This window comes from Sceloporus undulatus, chromosome 11 (assembly GCF_019175285.1).
Source record: "Sceloporus undulatus isolate JIND9_A2432 ecotype Alabama chromosome 11, SceUnd_v1.1, whole genome shotgun sequence".
Lineage (NCBI taxonomy): Eukaryota > Metazoa > Chordata > Lepidosauria > Squamata > Phrynosomatidae > Sceloporus > Sceloporus undulatus.
This window is the reverse complement of record NC_056532.1, coordinates 8,245,874-8,271,611: the sequence shown is the minus strand read 5'-3', so window position 1 is coordinate 8,271,611 and position 25,738 is coordinate 8,245,874. Positions and strand designations below refer to the sequence as shown.

Genomic DNA, 25,738 nt, shown 5'->3' with positions numbered 1-25,738 from the left:
TATGTTTCCCTGTTTTGGAGAAAAGTGGGATTAAGAAAAATAATAAGGAGGATAGGCAGCTAGGAAGTGGAAAGTAGGAAGTGAAAGCCATGGCTACCGAAAAGTAACCCATTTGGTCCGTTACACACTAGTGCGCATCTTGTAGTTGTGAAAAGGAACTGGTCAGTCCCCGCAGCCAACTTCTCAGCAGAGCACCCGAAAAAGCCGCTAGTTGCCTCCAGCTCCTAGATTAACATGTTCCTATTTTCCTTATCACCATTTTTGACCCTTTTGAAACCTCAGCCAGTTATGAGCACGCAACTGGAAAGCAATTTCCCTGTGCGCCAACGGATTTATATGTTTTCACGTCACAGTCAAAACGTCCTGCGTTTCGTTTGGTTCTTAACAGCCTCTTCCAAAAAAATTTAAAAAACAAGCTTAAATTTAAAAACAAAGTCAAGAGAGTCTTGTTTTAGAACTCTGAATTCAAGTTTGCATCCAGATTTCCGTGTGGCGCACACCAGAGTCTGCATACACTGTGCATTCAAATATCAACCGGTTGTGGATCCCTCCAAGGAAGGCGCTCCACGAAGCCCACTAGCAAGAACCCGAGATGCTTTCACTGAAAGCAGGCGTTCACATCTTTCACTGGTGATGCGGCATCGAATCCACCCTGATGGAAAAGCAACTGCTTGTTCCAAGCCAGTTCTCCGCTGGCCTGCAAAACGTCCTCTTTTCACCGAGAAATCAGCCTAGCAAAGAGCCCTCCCATTTTGGAAGGGGTTTAAACACCGCCGACACTCATGTTGATGATTTCAATGAACGTATTCTCAATACAGTGGCACAGCTGGACATTGGGGTCCGCGCTACTCGTGTCTCCTGCTCCGGATTTACAAATGGGTTCCTTAAGGAGTCTGGTCCGCTCGCATGGCTTCTCCTTCAACTGCTGCAGACCTGGGGAGAATTCAAAAAGGAACGAAGCAGCGGTTGAGGCTCAACGTGGAAATTAGGACCAGTATTTTGGGGCAGTAGTTCAATTGAGAATTACATGATTTGAGTGTAGAAAGTCCCAGATTGCAGCTACCCTCTCTTCCCAGGCTAAGATAGGATTCCAGCTAGCACAATCTATGGCACATTTCCACATGCGTTCAACACTTACGCGTTATGATCGGGTCGAAGTCTCTCGTCTCCGTGGCCACATCCGAGGCGCAAACTTGTCCGATCTGAATAAGCAGGGACATAATATCCTCGTAGAGAGGGGGGAAAGCTTGGCAGAATGAAACCAAGCAAGGCAGGGTGGGCACGAAGAAGGCGTAACGTTTTGCCGCAGTTAAAACTGGGGAGAAAAAGGAGGGGGAATGAAATGACAGGCTGCATCATAGTTGTTCTGCTTTGGTCAGACCTCACCTGGAGCCTATGTCCAGCTCTGGGCAACACAGTTCAAGAAATACATTGACCGTCTGAAACGTGTCCAGGGGAGGGTGACCAAAATGATAAAAGATCCAAAAATTAAGTCTATGAAGAACAACTTAGGGAACTAGGCATGTTTTGCTTGGAGTAGAGAAGATCAAGAGGTGATACGATAAGAGCCCCCTTTAAATATATGACAGCTTCTCCTATAGAAGATGGAGCCAGCCTGTCTTCTGCTAACCCAGATATTAGAACAAACCAGTAGATTCAATTTACCAGAAAAGAGACTCCATCTAAACATTAGGAAGAACTTCTTGACTGTAAGAGCTATTCAATGGATAGGTACCTTTATGAAGTCGGATAGGTACCTTTAGGCTTATGTTTCCGCTTTTTACTTTCTAAGTGCGTAGCCATTCTTGCCGTAATCTTAAATGCATCTAAATATTTATGTCCTGTCATATGGAGAGAAAGCTTATTCTCTGTCCGGTTGGCAAGGCAGGAAATTAAAAACACACCTTTCATGCAGTTGCAATGGTGTGTTCTTGTTTCATTTCTCCCTTTCCTAAACCGGAAGCTTGACTGCGGAAACAGCGTGGAGAGATCCTCCTTTCTTTCTACAGTGATAATCATTCAGGATTGGGGAACATGTGCATTGCAGCTTCTATCAGCCCAAGCTAGCCTAGACACTGATGGGAACTGCAATCCACCGACAACTGTGTGGCTACACATCCCTCCTCCGATTCAGTCCCAACTCCAGCTCCCTCACTCCAACTTCTAACACCTTGCAGGATTCTGGTCTTACCAGTCAGCAGTGTCCCCATCACATTGATAGCTAAGCGCGCCACGCTGAGGGATTTCGGCAGCGCATACTGAATACACAGGTAAGAAAGCAGCTGGATGGCGAAAATCTGGAAGGGGAGAGCAAACAGAAAACCCAGATATAAAACACGCATTGGTATCTACATGCTGGTTACTACCTTGGACCCAGACAATATGAAAGGCATTATCTTCCTATTGGAGCCTGGCCATGTTTTAAGTTCATAAGTACTGTACATAACTTGCTAGGAGAAGACGGAGCTTTTAATGGAGTACACATAAATGTGTTTTTAACTCAAGCCTCACTCCAGGATAAAGGTAGCAAATAAGTTAAATAAATGCAATAAATAAGCAAGCATGTGTATATGTGTGTGTATGTATGTATGTAAGGGATGGGGGGTTCTGGGCACAAAATGCTACCAAGGTGGAAGAAAGAGGCTTCCTATGAACATTTCTTCAAGGCTGAATGTAGTGGAAGGTTTGGAGGGGAGAGTGCGAGGAGAGAAGCCACCTTCCCCAAGCAATACCTGTTTCTCCAGTTCAGGCTGAGCGATCAGCTCAGGGATGAAGTCCAGGCAAATGTGCATCGACGGGATGCCAGCCACTGTCAGGGGAAGCAGTTCGCACGGGTAGCCCTGTTTGAACACAACCCAAAGACAAAACCAATAGAAAGATGAGGTGATAGAAAGAGAGAAAGAAATCTGGGTTGCACCGCAAGGCGTTTGATTCAAATGAATTCAAGGAGTGGGAAAGAGACGGCTCAGCCCACTGTTGAAAGGAAGCTATTCCAGAAGGACTGGGGCCTGCAATGACCGGAGTGTAGCAATACCATGATAAACCAAGCTGACAGTTTCACTGGGTCTGTAGCTGGCTTAGTTTATTTAATTAAAAGATTATCTTAAAACAATTAAAACAGGAATGAGGAACCCAGGGCTTTTCTGACACAGTCTGGCTAAAACTGAGGTGGGACGGAGCTGCAAAAGTCAAAGATGTCACTTTTTTGGACTACAACTGTCACATGGGTTCCTGGGGGCTCTGTAAGTCAGGCTCCGTTGCTGCTAGAGGAAAGGGAGAAATGAAAAAGGTCACAGGCACTGCAGCATGGAGGAAAAGAGGGGAAAATTGACAGTGGTAATGGGGGAGAAAAGGCTGCCAGCTCTCAGATGCTTGTCTTTTTTTCCAAATAAGGGAGGTGTGTGTCTTCGGAGCGAAGGTGTTGTGAGACGGGCGCCTTGGAAAGAACTACAGGAGCACAAAGATGGATGGACAGACACAAACACACACCACGAATGACGTAGCAGAGGAACATATGGGAGCAACAGTGCCCTCCCCTTCCACTGCTGCTACCTTGACCTTATGTGAGATCAGGGCAAATGCTCACATAAGGTAATGTTAATCGATTTGATTCCAGCCAGAATATCCGCAGCCAGCAGCCATTCTGGACTGGAGGAGTTCCAAAGTCTCGATGGCATTATAAGCACACCAACATCTGGAACACCCAAATTCTCCCCTCTATAGCATGTGACGGGAAAGCTCTTTCTACCCAGAGAGCCGCTGCTAAACCAAGGAAGGCTGTGCAGCATATGGTCTGACATACCATATTGAAGGGATGTCATATTGAGAAGGGAGCAAGCTTGTTTTCTGCTGCTCCAGAGACTAGGACCCGGAGCAATGGATGCAAACTGCAGGTAAAGAGATTCCACCTCAACATTAGGAGGAACTTCCTGACAGTAAGGGCTGTTTGACAGTGGAACAAACTCCCTCGGAGTGTAGTGGAGTCTCCTTCCTTAGAGATCTTCAAACAGAGGCTGGATGGCCATCTGTTGGGGATGCTTTGATTTGGATTTCCTGCATGGCAGGGAGTTGGACTGGATGGCCCTTGCGGTCTCTTCCAACTCTACGATTCTATGATTCTATACAAGATGAAAGGCAGAGCCCAGAAACATTAACTTTTTTGGGGGGGGATTATAACCCTCCCATTATCACCACCAGCAGCAGAAGTTTTACAAACTGGTGCTGAACATTGCAGAAGACAGAAAAGCGGCATCCACACACCTGGAAGTGAACCAGCTTGGCGATGTTGGGGTCCGCAATGAACATCTGATGCAAGAGGCAGCAGATGAGGCACTGCACCTCACGAAGGCTGCAGAGGAGGCTGTCTTTTTCCTTCTCCCCGTCTGCCCACTCCTCTTCTTCCTCTCTGGGTTGTCTTTTCAGAGGGCTGGAGCCCGCCGTCCCCGGGGCGCTCCTCAGCAGCCTGCCAGCGCCGCCACTTGCGGATTTCTCATCCTCCATGGGCAAGCAGATCTCCAAGAGAATCTGGACCGCAGCACTGTCCTGGGCAGCAGCAGCCGAAGGCACACACAGAACGGGACAGAAAGGAAAACAAGCCAAAAGCAAGAAAAAAGTCAGGATATTGTCATAGCGTTGGGTTCGTTTATTCCACAATTAACCAAAAGAATGAAGATTGTGAATGACTCAAGATGGCTGCAACCAAGAGTCCAATGGGTTTGGTCTATACGTCATATCTAGTCCCTGCCTGCCTTGAGATGGAGATAGGACAAAACTCCGATTGTGTGGATTCCTCCTCTTTCCAACCACAGCTAATAAATAAATCATGATATTGCAATAACTAGGGGCTTGTGTACTCTGTAGTTGACTAAAAGAGTAAGGTGTGAGAAAGAAAAGCAACCTCTGTCGCTGCTCTGTTGTGTAGCGGTTTGAGTGCTGGACTAGGACTTCAGGAGATCAGGGTCCAAATTCCACTCAGCCATGGAAACCCACTGGGTGAGCGTGGGCAAGTCACACTCTCTCGGCCTCCAGCAAAGCCAAACCCTCTCTGAAGAAACCTTGCCAAGTGATAGGGTGGTGATAGCCAGAAACTACTTGTAGGTAAAAAATAACAACGACGAGAATGACTACTGCAAGTGAAATGAAATAAAATCTAGTGCGTGTTATAAAAGGCAAGGCTCCCTTATTATCTTTTACTAATTCTGCCATGCTGCCATATGGATTCTAGTTCTGCTGCTCATATGGAGGAATGAAGAACAGTGGAGTTCGCTCTAGTTCTTATCCCTCTAGTGATAGACTACAACTCCCTCTAGCTGTGACCGACCGAGTTCCCAGACCCAGAAATGCTATTTCTGCAACACGGACGGAGGACAGCTGCTTGCAGGCCTTTTGAACGGAGCGTCCCAGGACAGAAACGTTAACATCGGAGATGCAAAATCAGCATGGAGCTTCCCTAACTTCAGGATAAGGCCTGGTTAGCCACTTACACAACAATCCCTGCTAAACACAACAATGAAAGGGGTCGTGCTGGTTCTGGATGGAGTAACTTGTGCCGCAGACAAGATTGAGCGGCCCAACGAAGCGTGAGGGTCTTCGGCCTCCCTTTTGTTGGCTCATGAAAAGAACCTATGTGACGGCGGTTGCAAAACCACTGGCTCAACACCCCCCATTCACCCTCACCGCAAGTTGGGAGCATTTATTCACACTTGGGTGAAGGCAGGGGGAGAGAGAGAGAGGGAAAAAGGGACTGAATCAGAGCTAATGAAAAGAAAAGCAAGCGTAACAAGTAGGCCGGCCCAGAAACGCTGAAGCAGTCGAAGGACTGTTGCCAGAGGCTCACAGTCCCCCAGACAGCATTCTTTCCTGCTGCCTCCATTAAATGGCCGGACAAAAGGGCGAGGGCTCATGTTTGTTCATGCTCTATTACCCCTCTGTCGCAGAGTTTATAAAACACTCCAATGGATGTCAAGGAAGGGATGCGGGTGCGGAGGAGAAAAGATGGCAGGCTGAAAGAAGATGCTCACCCAACGGACCAACACTCTGGGATAGAGTGTAACATTTAAAGACGCTTGAGCAAAATGGAACGTGGGCACTTTTGAACCCAGCCTCAAGTCTTCACCTTCCATGTTATGATTTTTTTGCAAATGGGAGTATGTAGAGAGATCTTGTAGCACCCTTGAGACTCCCTGAAAGACAGAAGTTGGCAGCATGACCTTTCATAGACAAATGCATCTGAGGAAGCAGACTGAAGTCTAGGAAAGCTCATGCTGCCAACTTCTTTCTTTCAGTTAGTCTCAAGGGTACTACAAGATCTCTCTACAATTTGTGACTGGTATTGGTGTATAACATGGCTGCCTGTTAACAAAGCATGCCTAGGCTTTCTGGGTGCAACCCATAGGGGCAAGCCTTTTCACCCCAAAACCTTCCAGATGTGGTTGACTATAACTCTCATAATCTCCATCCAGCATTGCTATGATGTCTGGGTATAATGGAAACTGGAATCAACAACATCTGGAGAGTAGCTGGGGTGGGACGGCTGTTCCTATAAGATGTACATAAAGTATGCTACTTCAAAGTGCTGATGCACACCTTTGTGGGATGGAATCTAGACTTATACTGCAACCTCAAAAAGGTACCTATTATTTTTTAGAAACCTACCCAAGGTGCCCCTTGCTGAGTATTTTGAGAGAGAAGCTTTTGAAGAAGTACCTGGGCAGCCAGCAATGCGTTTTTCAGTTCTTCCCTTGTGACTTCTGGAGCTTCCAGGCCCATTAAAGTGTTTTGAGATGGACGGATGTCTTGATCTGCCGTTTCCTTGAGATGGGCACTCAGGTAGGCTTTTGAGGCAAGAAGGTATCCATTCAGCATATGGAGGGTGATATCCATCAGAGGAGGACACCTAAGAGCAAAGGGGAGGAGAAGAGGCAAGAAATCACTCCTCAGGAAAAAGCAATCTGAAATGAAAAACAACAAAAGTGGCGAAAGAACTCTTAATCTGCCCTATAGGTAATAGGTAAGGAAGCATTGCCTTTTCAAACCTCTGCACTCAGGAAGTCCAAGATGTGAATCAATTCTGAAAAGCTATTATCCAATCTGGCCACTTAGCAAATGGACAGCTTCTCATTTCACGTAATATATCCTACTATGGATGAAGAATAAATCGCCAGTCACAGGATAGATACTGATGCCCCACCTGCCATTACAGTAATGGTGTTGGTTTCTGAAGCCTCAGCAGACAAGGTAAATAATGACACCCATAAGGGCTAGAAACTTGAAGCTGAATTTCAGGACTTATTGCCCCTGTTCTATATATATATTTCCCCCTACAAGTCTCCTAGAGCTATGGTATATGCATAATTCAGATCATTGCACAGTATTAGTGATTGATAGCTGGCATGTCTGGAACAGTGGTAGAGAAGGTGGATGAGAGACAGTGGTGTCATTTAGCTGGTTCATATCGGTTTACCCAAACCAGTTGCTAAACCTGTTAAAAGACCCGGAGGCTGGGGAGCCAGGAGTACAGAAAAGGAAGAGGAAGAAGAGAGTGGAATGGATGGAGTGAGCAGGGAAGCGAAGAAGGTCAGAGGAGGAGAAACAGGGATGCAAATGTGCCCAATGCCCATCATCCAGCATGGTTGCTGCCAAATGGCTGGAGGAAACATTAACCAGATGTGGAGCTGGGGAAGAAACACTGCCAGTTCCCGGGATCCCAGCAAGGATGCAGTAGACGTCACCATTTACACATGGACACATTTTGGCAAAACATTAAGACAGAACTGGTTGTCCCACTGTTGAGAGAAGACCGCTTACCGGTGGACTCTCTGATCACATCTCAACACAATCAGAGGGTCGATCATCAGGTCCTTCTGAGTGTACTTTTGCTGCCTGATCATCTTGTCGGACGGCTGCAAGGCATTCACAGTCATTACCCACAACCTATAAAAACACCAAAAGAACAACGGACTGTGAAGCTGATACTTTGATTCCCAGAAGCCACTTATCTGACCGTCAACAGGGGCTACATTTCCAAATCAGGTTTAAAAAGAACATCAGGCTTGGTAGTCTCTCTATTAGCATCCCATCAGGAGTGGGCAACTGCGTAAAGGCCAACAGCCAAATCTTTGCCCCTTCACAGGATGCGCCCTACCAAATTTAACCAAAAACCCTATTTTTCCTCCATTTCACTTCCAAAGTGGGGACAGAAAGTGATGCCATATCACTTCTTGTTGCCATTTTGGAGGGGAAAGAGAAGAAAAATAAGGAACAAGGTTGGGGAAATGTAGTGAGCACTGGGCTTAGTTTCTGCCCCAAAATCATACCCAACAAGTCTTTAAAATTTGGAAGAGGGGCTTTGAGGGCTGTTAAAGTAGGGTCCATGAAGTTGTATGAGGCCCATGGGTTAAACTTTCCCTGTACTATACATGTTGTTATTATATGCCTTCCACTTGACACCAACATAAGGCAACTCTATTGTAAGGTTTTCTCGGCAAGGTTTGCCACTGACATCCTCGAAAGCTGAGACTTATGGCAAACCTAACCTAGGGCTTGCTTGGCACTATTTGTTCAGAGGGCCTTTCTCTGATGCTGAGAGAGCATGACTTGCCCACAGTCACCCGGTGGGTTTCCACACCTATCAGAGATTCAAAGCCTGGTCTCCCAGAATCGTAGCCCAACACTCAAATCACTATACTAACACTATAATATACACATACACATCACAACTATGCTACATACAAGGACCTATCCAAACCTGTTTCCCACGGTGGACAACCCGACACTGCCCCCCCTTTAGAAATCCCACAAAGAGGACACGAAGACAGGCCCAACAAGGAGCGCATGACGCAAGGCTAGTGCAACTGAGCAAAGGGCAGCAGCTGAACCACTTACCTCCGTGGCATGACTGTGTTCAGCACCATCCACAGTCGGTTAACTGTTTGAAGGATTCGCCGAGAGATCCCGGGATAGAGAAGCTGGTTCATATTTGACGTCAGCGCCTCTGCGTAAGGGATCAGCTCTCCTGCCGAGAGGAGTGTCAAATGCTCCAGAATCTGCAGGACCTGAGTGTGATTTCCCCGCAGCGCTGAAAATGCTAAGGAATTGAAAAACAAAACAAAACACAACATTGGAAATACATTATGGCATCCCACAAATAGGTTTATCAAATACATACATGGTTTAGAGCAAGGATGGGGAGCTGCGGCCTTTTTAAACCAAAAAGAAGGGAGCCTTTGGCACTCTGGCTTTTGAACTAAAATTCCCATAATCCCTGACCATTGGTCATGATGAGTGGAAATGATGGGAGTCAAAGACCCAAACATTTTGGGGGCCAAAGGTTCCACGCTCAAACCCTAGATGTTGTTGGAGTCCATGTCCATCAGCACAGCCAGCCTGACTAATGGTGAGTGGTGATGGGAGTTGCAGTTCCTGAAAGTTTGGTGAGCTACACATTCCCCACCACTGGCTCAATGGATAGAGGTCTATAAGGCACAAAGCTGAGTAAAAAGCCACATCATGGCCTGTTACAGACTGCCCAAATAAAGCTGCTTCGGGTCTCTTTGGAGGTATGCTATTTAAATGATGCATGCATCCTAAGAATCTGGAAGCTGCACCAAAAGCTGCATTCCGGTGCTTAGGAATGGAGTGTGGCTTTGGCGCGACCTCTGGACTCTTAGGACCCATGCATCATTTAAATAGCATACCTCCAAAGAGACCCAAAGCAGCTTTATTTGGGCAGTCTGTAACAGGCCCATGATTTTTAAAAACCCCAAAAACCTACAAAAAAACCAGTGGGATACAGAACTTGGAAAGAGTGCAAAAAGAGAGAGAGAGAGAGATCTACATTCAGAGAGAGATGCCAGGATATCATTCCAGCTTTGGTTTTTCCTTTGCTTTTTAATAAGATCTTCAATATATACATATGTGTATAGTCAGCCCTGTGAAAACACACTGGGTGACTTTGGACAAGTCACACTCTCTCAGTCTCAGTGGACAGCAATGGCAAAGCCCCTCTGAAGGAACCTGCCAAGAAAACTCTGCAATAGGTTTGCCTTAGGGTCATCATAAGTGAGAACGACTTGAAGACATACTATACACAGCACACACACACAAAACACACACACAGAGGACAGGATGGTTATATCATTTAGGTTGTTCTTGCAGTCCTTCCAAACAGACTCCTACTACTCAGCTATTAAAAGGCATTCTAGGATTCTTACCCTCCTGAAGCTGCTTGGGAGAATGCTTTTTGGCAGCATTGGTCAGGAGCATCCTGCGCAGCAAAGCATCGGTGCCTGTGATGTGCTCCTCACAGATCCAGTCATCCACAATGCACAGATGGGGGTAGTTGGTGGCCAGGAGACGGAGGAGTGCAGAATGCAAGCCTTCAAGAGCCAAAAAACGGGGTTGGGATCGATGAATAAAAACCTACAAGTTGCCTAAACAACCAAAGTCCATTTGGCACCTTATAACAGAAGCTCTGATCAAAAAGGATGAGAAGCAAACCCAACATAAAAACGTAACAAGAGTTAAATTTCCACACCGAGGAAATCCGGATTCTGCACCAAGAAGAGCAGAATCCTGCAACTTGAACCATGTTTTCAGCACAGTCACAGCTTTACAGAAGGCTGTTTTCTCCACTCTGCGCTCATAAGCCATAATTATAGACCTATGTTTTTGTTTTAAATGGAAATTAAATCCCAACTAGTGTTACCTCCCAGTTCTTGCTGCAGCCCCTGAGCCTTTCGGATGAGAAATTTGATTGGGATCTGATCCATCAAGGCAGGAGAGTAAGATTTGGGCTTCCTTTGCATGGCAGCTGCAATGAAAGAGGCAACACAAATAATAATCAAATCAATCAAAAGCAACCACAAACCACATACGATCAGATATCTATATTATATATAGATACACACACACGCATGCGGGGAAGGAGGAGAGATGTGGACTCCCATATACTAGGTCAGGAGTGGAGGAATCTAGACATTTTAGACTATACTTCCCACCACATTCACTCTGATCATGAGGCTTCTGGAGGTTAAAAGACCAACACATCTGGAGAGCTACATGATCCCCAAATCCCTTTTCTTAAATTGTCTAGAATTTGTCTAGGGGGAAAAAAATGTCCAGAAAAGAACGGTTTAGAAAAGGAAAATCCGGCTGTTTGGCTCATCCCTGGCCCATACCCAGAGTCTTTGAACTGGCCAGGATTGCTTCTTCGTAAGACAAGACATAATATAGGACCAGAAGTTGGGCTGTGATGCCGTAGCGCTGTTTCCGGCGCGCATTCTCTCCTCCCTACAAGACACAAAATAAAAGAGAGAGGAAGGAACATAATAAATATAGGCAGCTGCTCCCGTACGACTCAAACCTTGTGTTTTCCTAGTGCACCGCCATCTACTTACAGAAGAAAGGGGCATTTCGGATATTCTGCTACTCACATCTTTTAACTGGAGATTCAAGGACTGAACCTGGGACCTTCTGCACCCAAAGCAATGCTATGGTCTTGCCCACACCAAGCTCTTATGTCAAAATCGTGCACTCTTTCCAAGTTCTCTATCCCACTGGTTTTCTAAGGACTGAGCCCTCGTGTCAAGTGGCCACCGTATCCTTTTGTTGTCTGTTCTGAACTCATCAGGTGTGTGTGCGAGGGAGAGAAAAGTAGATTTAACATTGCCACCAAAGATTGGAGGCCTTCATGAAGTTCTCCTGCACTCCCTGGTCTTCCCAGAACATCCAGGGAATTCAAGGCACTTAAAACAGGCATACATGTGTATGGCACTGTTTTGCTGTTCCAACCTTAGTAAATGTGGCTAAACATTATGATTTGCTAAATATACAGTCTGCCTTTCCTGCGACGAGTTCAAAGGCTTCCTCCCCATTTTTATCTGCGCAACAACACTGCCCTGGAACACATCTAACTCTATATTAATTGAGTTATACCTGTAGTCAAAACCAATGCAGCAGAAAAATCCAATGAATTTAGATGCATGTACAAGGTTTCCAGTTCTCTAGATCAGTGGTTCTCAATCTTTGGGCCTCCAGATGTTTTGGATTTCAATTCCCAAAGGTCCCAGTCAGAACGCTCATTGTTCAGGAATTCTGGGAGTTGAAGTCTCAAAGATCTAGAGGACTAAAGGTTGAGAACCACTGCTCTAGATGGACAGAGAGAGAGAGAGAGAGAGAGAGAGAGAGAGAGAGAGATTCCTACCCCCATCAGTCCTTCAAATACGTTCAGGATTTCCTGCTCTGTGATGGGCTGGTTTGTGGCCTCTGGGTTGGACTTGGATGCTGGAGTAAGGATGGAGTTGATATAGACATCAATTAGAGGTAGCAACTGAGGATGGAGTGGCGTGGCGGTCTCACACAGCTGCCGATAAATCCAGTCCTTAAAATAAAGGAACGGAGAGTTTACTTAGCCTTCAAAGTTTCAGATGCACTAGGAGGAAAATAAAGTCCCATCCCTCCCTTCCTTTTGTTAGCAGCTGAGGCCATGAGCCCAGAAACTCCATGCTTTGGAAATGCCAGGCTCAGAGGCTTAGATTCAGGTTTTGAGAGACATCTCTGCCTACCTTCACCCCATGCCAACCTTCTGTTGAAAGAAAAAAGAAGCACAAGCTCAATTTTTCCCTCTGTCTGCTTGCTGGCACTCTCCCTCTCTGGAAGAAGTTGAGCAAGTGGCAGCGACATGGCTAAAAAGGTCTGGGAGTCACCAATGGGCCAATCCCTAAAGTGCCCACCTCAATAGGTGCCCAACAATGCCAAGGTATGGATCCTGTCCTCAGGCCAAGCACTGAATCTTCCCATGTGCAACCCCCCTTCTCTGTCATTCAGTTATGGCTCCTCCATCTAAAACTGGGTCCAAGACTTTGCACTGTTTGAGCCCAGTTCTTTCCTACTTTGCACAGCAACGGATATCTGGAACCTGAGACAGTCCTTTCCCAATCCCAACTGGAAATGCCAGTGACCAAACAGCAAGTCTTTCTTTTTGAGTTACCCACCTTGATGGAGACTTTGTGCTTGGTGAAAGACCGGCTCCTGAGCAGCTGGTAAATGCAGTGGATGGGCAGGAAGCCGGTGATGTTGGCGCTCAGGTTACTTGTGACTGCCACGCGGACGGCGTGAGCGGTGACCACCTACGACAGACAAGATTCCTCAAATCCGAAACTCGACAGCTCAAAAGCAAATGTACTCCAGCTTAAACTGAACTCAGGGCTGTGAGGCAGTTCACCTCACAGACATGGCTTAGATTTATCAGCCTGGAAGCAGAAATAATATAGAAGGCAATTCAGGAGGAAGAGGACCAGCCATCTTCTTCTTGCCACTTTACCTGTTCAGTGAAAATTTCTTGCGTGAAGATGGTTTTCATGCGACTCAGAGAACTAGGCTTAATGACAATCTGAAATAAAGAATGAAATGTATGTAATGAGACATTCTCGTCACATTTTTCCTTATATAGTGTGCCTCTGATTTTGGAGAGACTACCTAACGTTTCTTTACTATCAGCCTTATGCAAAGGTTAAGTCATAATCCGGGACCATGGGTTATTTATTATGTTTATAGTCCAAGACTCTGAGCATGAAACTGAGTAACTAAGGACCAATACAGACAGGCCAAAATAAAGCTGCTTCGGATCGCTTTGGAGGTATGCTGTTTAAATGCTGCATGCATCCTAAGAGGCTGGAAACCACGCCAAAGCTATGCTCCAGTCCTAAGGGCTACTACAATGTAGCTTTGGCACAGCTTCTGGCCTCTTAGGACACATGCATCATTTAAACAGCATACTTCCAAAGTGACATGAAGCAGCTTTATTTTGGCCTGTCTGTATGGGTCCTAAGGGAGGGGAAATTTGAGTTACACTTTCAGAAATCCCTATAATCCAGATTCCTTACACTACCACTTCCATCATCTCTACCAGGGTTGATGAAATTTAACAGTTCAAGACACAAGGATCTGGTTGCTTTAAACTGTCCTTCTAGTCATAGAAACACTCCTTTCGTGTGACTAGTCCCTGCCAAGCAGGTTTAGTGTCTCAGGCAGATAGGAGGGTATTTTTCTCATTCCTTGATTCCTTTTGGTTTGAAACAGCCAGGGACTGAAAAAGGAACCTTCTCTATATACTGCTGTAGAGATCCATCTCTGTTCTGGATCATATTGCTGAAACCACTTCAAGCAAATGTGAACTTCCAAGAGCTTTCCAGTAGAAAGGCAGGAGATGACTCCAACAAACCAGAAACACAACACGAAGCAGCAAAGAGAGAGGCAGAGAAAGGAGTTTCCAACAAGACGCACGAGGTTACCTTCATTCCCAGAGTCGAACAGACCAAGTCGATGATGGCGCTGAGCTGATTGCTGTGGAAGTACATGGCAACCAAGAGGAGCATCTCTCCAAAGGAAGCAGACACCCCAGAAGTGCTGTCAAAACAGGATAAAGAACGAGTTGTTACAAAGGGTAGTGAGGGTGGAACAGTCCTGACGCAGCTGGGTTTTCCCCTTGGAAATGGGGAAAGCAAAGGAGAGAAATTTCAAAGTAGCAGCCGCATTAGTCTCTTGCAGCATAAAAAGGAGGAAGGGAGCGAAGGGGGAAAAAAGAAAGTAGCAGCACTTTTAAGACTAACCGGCTTCTATGTTAGCACAAGCTTTCATGGATATGAACCCATTTCTTTAGATGCAGTACAGTGATATCCAAAGGGAAACACACTTACCTTTCAAAGTAAGCTTCTTCCTTGATCATCCAGCTCAGCCACATCACCATCAGCTGCTCCTGTTCTGGAGTGCTAAAAAGATGCAGAGGTTACGGTTTCAAAAGCTTATGCTACAACTTCTTCCACTCAGTAAGGCTGCTACAAGATCCCTTTGCACACCGATATTCCAGATCAACATGACTAGGTCTATAAACCTAACTGTGACCCCATACAGACAGGCCAAAATAAAGCTGCTTCGGGTCACTTTGGAGGTGTGCTGTTTAAATGATGCATGTATCCTAAGAGTCCAGAAGCTGCGCCAAAGCCATGCTCCAGCCCTAAGGACTGAGCATGGCTTTGGCACGGCTTCCAGATTCTTATGACACACGCATCATTTAAATAGTATACCTCCAAAGTGACCCGAAGCAGCTTTATTTTGGCCAGTCTGTACAGGGCCTGTATTTGGTTTTTGAGAGAAACGGTTAGCTGCTTTGGATCTCATATTGGGAGAATGGTGGGACAGAAATGACATAAATATATAACAATGCGCAGCCAAATGAATACGCTTTTGATAAGAAAAAGAGGTGCAAAAGAGGCCACTTCTGTGGTGAAAGGGGTACCTGACAAGCGTGGAGAAGGCCAGCAGCATGCAGAAGGAGAGCGAAACAAAGCGGACGCCAGCTGGCGTTGCTGGAGGGCGGCTTGTCATGAGTTGGAGCAACTGCTCCGCTTCCTCATCCGTCGGCCTGGACGACAACAACACAAAGGGAGAATCAGCCCCTGCCTACAGACCCAACACACTCCCACAAACACACAATGGGGGGAACGGCTTGTTATAAAATGGTTGTTTTATAAATCTGCATGCCTTCAAATCACTTCCAACTTCTGGTGAGCTTGAGACAAACCTATTTCTTGGCACAATTTATCCAGAAGGGGTTTCCCATGGCTTTCCTCTAAGGATGAGACAGTGAAACATGTCCAGTGGGTTCTCATAGCCGGGTGGGGATTTGAACACTTACCTCCCAGAGTCATAATCCAACACTAAAACCATGACACCACACTGGCTCTCACAACAGGAAGAGACTTGGTTGTTTTCATGTGCCTTCAAGTTGAATCTGACTTATGCTCATCTTCTCCAAGGCTATTCTTGGCTAGATTTGTTCAGAGGGGGTTGCCTTTGCTTTCCTCTAAGGCTGAAAGAATGTAACTTGCCCAAGAACACATGGGCCTGTTACAGGCCTGTTCCAGACTGCCAAAATAAAGCTGCTTTGGGTCTCTTTGGAGGTATGCTATTTAAATGATGCATGCATCCTAAGAATCCGGAAGCTGCACCAAAGCTGCGCTCCAGTGCTTAGGAATGGAGTGTGGCTTTGGCGCGACCTCCAGACTCTTAGGACCCATGCATCATTTAAATAGCATACCTCCAAAGAGACCCGAAGCAGCTTTATTTTGGCAGTCTGTAACAGGCCTTCATTTCCATGGGTGAGTGGGGATTCGAATCCACAGCACCGGGGGGAGCGAACCCATGTTGTTCCCCTCACATCAGATAGTCAGAGCAACACTAGTCTAGAACTAAGAAGGACCTATTTTGGAAAAAACACTGAATCTTAATAACACTACCAACTCCTCCAAGTTGAAAAGGTACATTTGAAATGTGCTTACTTCAAGCCAGCGATACCCATGAGAGCACAATAAAGACGCAGGAGTGCGCTGGCTTTGACGACGTGCTCCTCTTTCAGCCCCGAATACACAGAGACGTTGGTGTCCGTGTCAGCTTCTGCTTCCTCTGTAATGTGCATGCTGCGCACGGTGGGCAGGATACCCATCAGCTCCATAAGCAGCTGTCTCCTCATCTGCCAGAGCACAGAGCTGATGGTCTCCTTCTTTCTCTGTGGGCATGGAAGGAGAAGAGAAGCCTGGATACTCCCTTTAGAGACATTATTTTTCTCTTAAGAGTTATCATGCAAAACACACTTTCGTTAAAACGACTCAACCATATTCTGGATCTAACCATGTGCTGCAGTTACCAATCACAGATTGCTTTCCTTAATATTAAACACGACTGCCTAAACCATAGTGAAAGACAAGTTGAAAACCAGGATGCAAAGCCAGTGGTTTACAATCTGACATGCGTGAGGTTCTGATATCAGTGAGTTACCTTTCTGGGTGCACAGCAGTGTAAAAATGTGATGATTTGACAAGTAATAATACAGATTCTTCCCTAACACACAATGATCAAAACCACAACATGGAAATAAGAACCACCTCTACAACAGCACAGTCTGTTTTATGTCTAACAGCTTGCATTAGCTTATATTTCTATGTACAGGTTGAGTCTCCCTTATCCGAAATGTTCAGGAGTAGAAGCATTTTGGATTTTGGAATATATGCATAGTACATATAATGAGATACCTTGGGGATGGGACCCAGCTAACCATAAGGACAATTTGGAAGTATTTTGGATTTCAGAATTCCAGAGAAGGGATACTTGGTCTGTCTATCTATCTATCTATCTATCTATCTATCTATCTATCTATCCATCCATCTATCTATTTTATTTAGCAAACCCTGGCAATGTCTTTTGCCTTTTTACCTGTTCCCAGACTAAGCGGGAGTCTGTTCTCACCTGCTGACCGTTCCGGATAAAAGTCCCAAACCAAGTCCGAACCTTGGCGTTGGTCCCCAGCAGCAAGCCACTCACGAAGCACACCAGGTCGCTGACGCCATCTTCTGAAGACTCGTTCTTTGTGTGGTCCAGAGTCAAAGCCACTCCAAGCCCCGGTAAGTGACATTCCTCCACCTAATCCCACATGCAAAGAAGAAAGAAAAAGAAAGAAATGCTCAGGGGATCATTTACTTTGAAAGGGGAGATGTACTAGCAGAGGAATAACACTCAACTAGAATGACCGCTTCCCCATGCAAAGGCAGCTTCTTCCCTTGCAAAGCTGTTCAGGATCTTTGCTCCTTTGCCAAGCTCATAAGAACCTGAGAAGAGAAACCCACAGGATCAAACTAAAGGCACCTAAAAGGCTAAGTTGGTCCCAAGACGGGTTTTCCCTAGAGCTCTCAACCCAATAATATATCCTGCATTTATCTACCTATTAAGGGGCTGCTCCACCCATTGTAGTTTCCCTTTCCTCCGAAGGCAGATACAAAAGTGCTTACCACCATGCCACGGACCCTCAGCGCCTGGGAGGGGTTCATCTTGCAAAGGTGCCGGAGAGCCTCTGTCCTGCGACGGCCCCCAAAGCTTTCCTCGTCTTGCCGTTCACCGTTTTTGATCAAGCCCCTACAAACTGGAAAAGGCCAAAGGCACAGTGGGGAAAGGGTCTGTGTTGGTCAATTACATCCCTTCTACTCTCAGCATCCCAGAGGGATGCTTGTTGTGGTTACTGAGTGATATCAAATCATTTCCAACTTATAGCAACCTATGATTTGTTCAGAGGGGGTTTGTCATTGCCTTCCTCTGAGGCTGAGGGAGAGTGACTTGCCCAATGTACATCCACTGGATTTCCACATCCAAACAAGGAATGTCTCTCAAAGAAACCCAAGTCTCTCAAAGTCTTATTCCAACACTTAAACCACTACACCACGATGGATGTTGGCCCTTCATAAACCCATCTGAATTAAAAGTTTGTACACCACACTGTAGTGTAGTGACTTAAGCATTGGAGTAAGACATCTGTCTCAAGCGGAAAATTATCTTGGACTTGCTCCGAGGATCACCATTCCAACGCTACCAAGAAGTCCAGCAGAGTCAACAGGGGCCCCATCTACTTCCCATTCATGAAGGCTCTTTCCTTCAAAACTAGGCTGAGATTCAGACTAGGATCAGTAATGTCATCCAAGGAAGACTGGAGATGATTTGCCAACACTTATGTTAGGACTTAGAAAGAGTAAAACAAAGAGTATTGGTGGTTGGCCAATAATTATCTAGAACAATGGGACATGGTCATTTCTTTTTCACGATAGTGAGTGCTATGTACACCCCTAAAATTCATTGTAGGGACTGCCATCAAGCTGAATACAATGTATGGTGACCCTAAATACTAAACTAAGAGCCCGTTCAGACAGGCCAAAATAAAGCTGCTTCAGGTCACTTTGGAGGTATGCTTTTTAAATGATGCATGTGTCCTAAGAGACCAGTAGCCGCACCAAAGCCACATTCCAATCCTAAGGTCTGGAGCGCAGTTTGGGCGCAGCTTCTGGCCTCTTAAGATGCGTGTGTCATTTAAACAACATACCTCCAAAGTGAGCCGAAGCAGCTTTATTTTGGCCTGTCTGTATGGGCCCTAAGTAAAATATTTCACCTTTTCCAGTAATTTGTGGTTAATTGTGCTAGATACCTTCGTTAAAACTGTCAGGTACATTGGCCACTAAGAGGCAGAGGAACCAAGCTCCATTCTTCACGTGTAATAAAGCTTCAGCCACGTCCACAATAGGTAACAGCGAAGGCAGTTCTGGAGGGAAAGAGATTTGGTTTAAATAAAAGCAACAGTCATCTTGCTTTGCACCACCCAAACAGAACATTGGTTTGGTTCTGGAAAATTTGAGGATCTAATATAAGCTGCGAAGGGAACAAGATAAGAAAGAAGGGGTGCCCATAGCATTCTGGTGCTATTGATCATCCATCTCAGTGTGAAAAACGGAACGCTGCATTGCTGTTTCTGGAGTTTGCAGGAGACAACTGATTCTGCATTTACCAGGTTGAAGTGGAAAAGCCACATGTTACTCACTCCAGGGCTGCGTTTTATCTACTCCTGCCTTGAATCATTTAACTCCATCCTATTTCTCTGCCCTCAGACATATGTAGAAAGGGAGAGACACTTCCGAGGGCACATACCTGCTTGCAGGATGCAAAGTACATCGGCGGCTTCTTCCAAATAAACCGGGCTCTCAAATAGTTCTGGTGACTTGAAGAAAAATTCACCATTTGAGTCTGCCACCTGCAAAGAGACGTTTATCTTGAAAGGTGCTTTTCCAAAAACACAAAGCCAGCAGCCATTAGCCGACAAACTGAACAAACAGGAGGAGGAGGGAAAGACCTGCATACATTCTCAGGCCTGTTACAGACTGCCAAAATAAAGCTGCTTCGGGTCACTTTGGACGTATGCTATTTAAATGATGCATGCATCCAAGGAATCTGGAAGCTGCACCAAAAGCTGCACTCCGGTGCTTAGGAATGAAGTGTGGCTTTGGTGCGACCTCCGGACTCTTAAGACCCATGCATCATTTAAATAGCATACCTCCAAAGAGACCTGAAGCAGCTTTATTTTGGCAGTCTGTAACAGGCCTCAGAGAGGCTTCTACAATTTGGAGTCCTCTAGATGAGTGCTAGCCTGGAAACCACTGGCTGCCAATCTGTGGACGGTTTCCAGGAAGGAAAGAAAGAGCTGTAGGCAATGGGCACAAATATGGTGAGGGTCCCCTGCATACTGGGAGAAGGGAAACCTTGATGGTCCTCCACTTCAGACAGCTTAAGAACGTTTTGCTCTAGATCAGCGGTCCCCAAACTGTGCACTTTAAGAGATTCTGGACTTCAGCTCCCCAAATGTATTGTTAATCTGGGATAATCTGAAGTCCCCAATCTCTTTGCCATTTATGCAGACCTCTTTGAGGACCCTTCCACATGTATTTATGAACTCCCAAAGCCTTTAAAGGGCACAGTTTGGGGACCACTGCTCTAGATGCTTTGGACTCCAGCTTCCATTTCCCCCAGTCAGGAACTTGGGAGGTTAAGGGAGATGCAGCAAAAGTTGCCTTCAGAAGTTCCATTTGTGTTTTAGGGGGGGAAGAAAGGGGGGGGGGAAAGGACGTACCTTGTTCATAATGGCTAGCAATTCGCTAAGCACAAGACGGAGCCGCCGGGGGGGAATCGCTGTGTTCGAACTCCAAGGCAAGGCCATGCTGCAGCTGGGACACCAAGATGCTCTCGCCACTGCCTCCTCCAAGCTTATGCCTAAAAGAAGAGGATGGTGGTTCAGAACACAGAATATGGACTCTTACTAAAGCAATAGGGCTCATGATCTTTCATCTGCTCAAGCCAGCTACAATAGCCTTGGGGAAGGTAGTTTCTCTGTAGTGAAGGCTACAAGATCTCTTTACATACTACTCAAGATTGTGGAGGGCCGTTTGCAGATCTCCACCGCTGTATTAAGAATTGCACAGGATATAATAAGGCAGCTGGGTGAATATGAGATGCAAGTCCTATGACCGAACATGTATTAGTTGTTCCCTCGGAGTTACCTCAGCTGTTGCTCCTTGTTTGCATCCTGCTCCAAAGCGTGGAAATCCACAGAGAGCAGGGCGACGATGGAGTTGACCGCTTCCACTCCGGAAAGCAAGCGAAGGATCAGCTTTTTGTCCTGAGCCCAGCTCTGGCTCTGGTCAGCCGGCGCGCATAAGGCCATGCGCACCAAGCAAGGCAGCAGCAGGCGGAGCTCCGGGTCGCTCAAGGCGGCTAAGCGCAGGACGTCCACCTTCTGCATGGCTTCGAAGGCGTAAGGGCTGACAAACTGCAAAGCCGAACAGTCCCCCATCATCCCAAGTGCCCTGGAAACCACAATAAGGCAGAAAGTGGATGGTTAGGAGAGCAACTACTGAGAGAAGGCAGACCAAGGTCCCATGAAAGTAGCTTTCATTCTTTAAACAGAGGCTGGATGGCCATCTCTTGAGGGTGCTTTGAAGGTGTATTCCTGCATGGCAGAATTGGGTTGGATCAGATGGCCCTTTTTGGGGTCTTTGTATGGTGCCTTCAGTCCCTTGGACGAAAAGCAGGTCATATATATATGTGTGTGTGTGTGTATATATATATATATAATATGTATATTTATATATGTATATGTATAATATATATATATATGTATGTATGTATAAATATATATATATATATTATATGTATATTTATATATGTATATGTATATATAATATTATACATATATATATATATATATATATATTATTACGCTTCATTTATATAGCGCTGTAGATTTACACCATGCTTTACATATAAACAATAAAATAGATAAAGTAAACCTGCCCCATGGCATACAATACATTATACTATATATATATATATATATATATATATATATATATATATATATAATGTATTATCTATAGTTATTACATATAATATAATGCCTGTTATGTTTATTATACATATAAATACATTTTAATATATGCATAATAAATATAATAAACATTATTATATATAATAATTATATATTCATTATACAGAATCTATCATATATAATGAATATATAAAATAATGCTTATTATGTTTATTTTACACATATAAACTTTTTAATATAATTATAATGAACATACAGTAATAAGCATTATTGTATATATTCATTATATATGATAGATTCTGTATAATATTAAGATACATATATTAAATATTATATATAGACATATATTAAACATTACATATAATAGTTTATATATATATATAAACTATTATATGTATATATATATTAAATATATATATAGAACATTAAGTATAATATATATATATATATAATATTATAAAATAGATATCTATATTATAGTATAAATATTATAGATATTTATATAATTATACATGTTTTATATAAAATTATTATATATTATAATGCTTATTACCTTAATATACATCTATAAAGACGATTAATATTGTTAATGTTTATATATATATATATATATATATATATATAATACATATATTATAGCTATATAATGTTTACAGATGTATAATAAACACAATAAACCTTATTAATGTTGCTCTTTTTCCCTTCCAGAGGCTTCCAAAACTTACCAAAAGTGACAATGAAACAATAAACCATCAATGAACCTAATAATAAAATAGCACTTGCTGACCCCTCATTAAGGAACAACACTGGCTTATGACACACACCTGGGGATGGAAACACCAGCCCACACACCTCCTGGAGGTACTACTTCCGGTGGAGACCTCACTTCCGCCTAATAGAGACTAGGGGTCCCCCAAAAATAGGTACTTCCGGTGTGGAGCGGAAAGATGTCACCTAGCCCGCCCCTGTGAGGGCGGAAGTGGCTCCTCCTGCTTCGCCTGCCCGGCCTTCAGGGAGACCTCCGCCTAACAGAAGGCAGGAGAGCCATAAAAGATGAACTTCCGGTATGGAGCGGAAGGACGTCACCTAGCCCCGCCCCTGTAAGGGCGGAAGTGGCTCCTCCTGCTTCGCTTGCCAGGACTTTCAGTGTTTCTCAGCCTCTCTCTCTTCCTCCTCCATTCTAGACCTCCTTTGCTCTTATGATCAGGAATCATTAGCTGGCAGAGAGGCCTTACTTATTATGTGACCCCACCTGCTGCCGTGTTATTTCTGTTTATTATGTATAATCTATGTATATATTTTATTATATATATATATATATATATATATATATGATAATATGTATCATATATATATATATATATATTCCTAATACACACACATATCTTTAATATATACTATGTAATTCTAAATCATATCTATACTGTACTTTTATTCATATGTATTCTATATATATATATATATATATTTCTAATACGTATCATATATATATATATATATTCTAACTCATATACTTTACATATATATTCTATATAATTCTAACCTGTATATTTATATTTTATATATATTCTTTATAATTTATATATATATATATATATATATATATATATATATATATATTCTATATAACTGCAACTCATATCATATATTATATTTATAGTCTAATTCTAACTCCTAAGTGTGTGTGTGTGTTGTATATATATTCCTTATAATTCTAGCTCTACATATACAGTATGCCTTTCATCATATATATACTATCTTCTACATAATTCTAACTCCTTTCATATATATATATATATACTGTATGTATATATATATATAATTCTAAACATATATACAATCTATCTTCCATATACTTTCATATACACTATATAATTCTAATTCATCATACAATTCTAACTCATAATATATATATTCTATCTATCTATCTTTCTATCTATCTATCTATCCATCCATCCATCCATCTTCTATATAATTCTAACTCCTTTCGTCTATATATGTATTCCTTATAATTCTGACTCATCATATATATCTACCTCTATATCTGTGTATGTGTATCTAAGATACATATATATATATATATCCGACTTATATGCATCTATAATATCTATCTATCTATCTATTTCTAACTCGTATCCTATGTATATTTAATATATGTCTATATACCATACATAGCTTTCATCCCATCTTAGGGTGACTGTGAAGACCGGATTCGCAGGCGCATTGCATGCGCTCAGAAATGTCTGTAGGAGTCCAGGGTTTGAATCCTGGCTTGGCCATGGAAACCCACTGAGTGACTTTGGGTCAAGTCACACTCTCTCAGCCTCAGAGGAAGAAGGCAAGGACAAACCCACTGTGAACACAATTCTGTTTTGGGGTCGCCGCCAGTGACTCGAAGGCACACAATGACACCAAAATGACCACCGCCAGAGTGCCTTTCTTATATAAGAACTGGGTTGTGTATGCCCCTCTCTGAGCCTGTGTACACCAGTTCGAGTGTTGGCGCTAGGACTCCAAGGGACCAGGGTTCGAATCCCCGCTCAGCCATGGAAACCCATTGGGTGAGAGACTGAGCAAGTCACACTCTCTCAGCCTAAGAGGAAGCCAACAGCAATGTGTTCCCTCTGAACAAATCTCAGTAGCATTCGGACCAAATGGATCTGAAGAAGTAGACTCAATATGAACTCAAGAACTCCTTCTCAACCCTTTAAAAGTGGCCCATCTTTTTACCCTCCGTAAAGAGGGTAAGTTAGTAAGTTATCAGAAGCAGGACGGAGTTCAAAACATAAAGATATAGTAATGCTTAATTTTTGCCATGGTCAAAGAAAGATACGCCTCTGGATGCTGCAACCGGAGAGTCCAGAGCAACGTGGACTTTCTCTCTCCTGGTTATGGCTCTGCAAAAATACTACCAGTTTCCACCTTCTGGTCTTTGCTATAATAATAATAATAATGAATGTATATAAGGTACGGACCCATCTCACATGAATTGTTAAACCAAACTATAAAGCTATTTTATGACATCGGGGAAAACAGTATACCCAGTATGCCCTATATATGGACACCTAAGGAGACTTGGCACATGGGATATCAACGTTCTGCAAACGTGACGCAGTGTTGACTCTCACCAAAAAGCAACGCATGAGGCATCCCAGTTGCACAGGCAATCTGAACCTATCTTGAGACACATAGAAAATGGAGGGGGAATCTATGAAGTCCTTTTAGGAGAGCTGCTGAACAGGCAAAAAAGATGGAGAACGCAAGCTGTTAAGCCACAAACCGGAGACGACGACGTTTGGATCGAAACACTGTCTGACCGCCATTTGGATCGAAACGCCGTCTGACCGCCGTTTATTGCTTTTCAGTCATTTCGACGGGGCTTGAGGCTCTATCGATGAAATCCCATGGGATTCGGCTAGATGCGTGTCTTATGTATTAAGAAGGGGAAACAGTGTTAATGCAACTGCTTCCGGTAAGAGGGATTTGAAAGGAATTTGCAGTTTGCAGAAACCCGAATCCACAACAAAGATGGTGCGATGTCCGGTTTGTATATGTGTGTGTCCATAGCATGCAGGGATGCAAAATGCACGAGCTTTTAAAATGCGTTCGCATCATGCTGCACTTAAACATACAGGTACTTCATTCCCAGCTGGCCTTTTGCACTTTTGGGAGAAAAAAAGGGAAAACCTGTATCAATGGATCCATGCGCCTTACCAAGAGCATTTTCTAATGCTCTGGTTATCTCCGCTCTCCGTATTACCCAACAAACAAGTCAAAGTTGGAGTTATTCACAGAAAACGTATTACCTTCGTGGTTAAGTGCTCCGTATGCAGCATTAAAAATGCGAGTGTTGTGACTTGGTACAGAAATAAAATGCGTCATTATAGCAATTGTAAGTACATTTGCTAAAAATAGCAAGTACATTTTGTGTTGATTCAATCATTATTATCATTAAGAAGTCATCTGAACACTTGGGCGCAAGCCTCTGCT

At 44.0% G+C, this 25,738-nt stretch overlaps 1 protein-coding gene across 1 annotated transcript; it reads right to left on the bottom strand.

Annotated features, from left to right (window-relative positions):
• Nucleotides 1-72: 72 nt before the first annotated feature.
• INTS2 (integrator complex subunit 2) lies at nt 73-24,893 on the bottom strand. The gene is given in 26 exon segments (XM_042442860.1): nt 73-933; nt 1,139-1,315; nt 2,192-2,297; nt 2,733-2,840; nt 4,261-4,542; nt 6,706-6,895; nt 7,807-7,932; nt 8,884-9,085; nt 10,212-10,376; nt 10,706-10,810; nt 11,178-11,289; nt 12,203-12,379; nt 12,993-13,127; nt 13,322-13,390; nt 14,292-14,406; nt 14,697-14,768; nt 15,296-15,421; nt 16,338-16,564; nt 17,302-17,475; nt 17,841-17,971; nt 19,022-19,135; nt 19,519-19,621; nt 20,495-20,545; nt 20,547-20,634; nt 20,922-21,227; nt 24,877-24,893. Coding segments are annotated over 25 exon segments (3,621 nt in total). The 5' UTR covers nt 21,218-21,227; nt 24,877-24,893; the 3' UTR covers nt 73-763.
• Between the last annotated feature and the right edge of the window lie 845 nt (nt 24,894-25,738).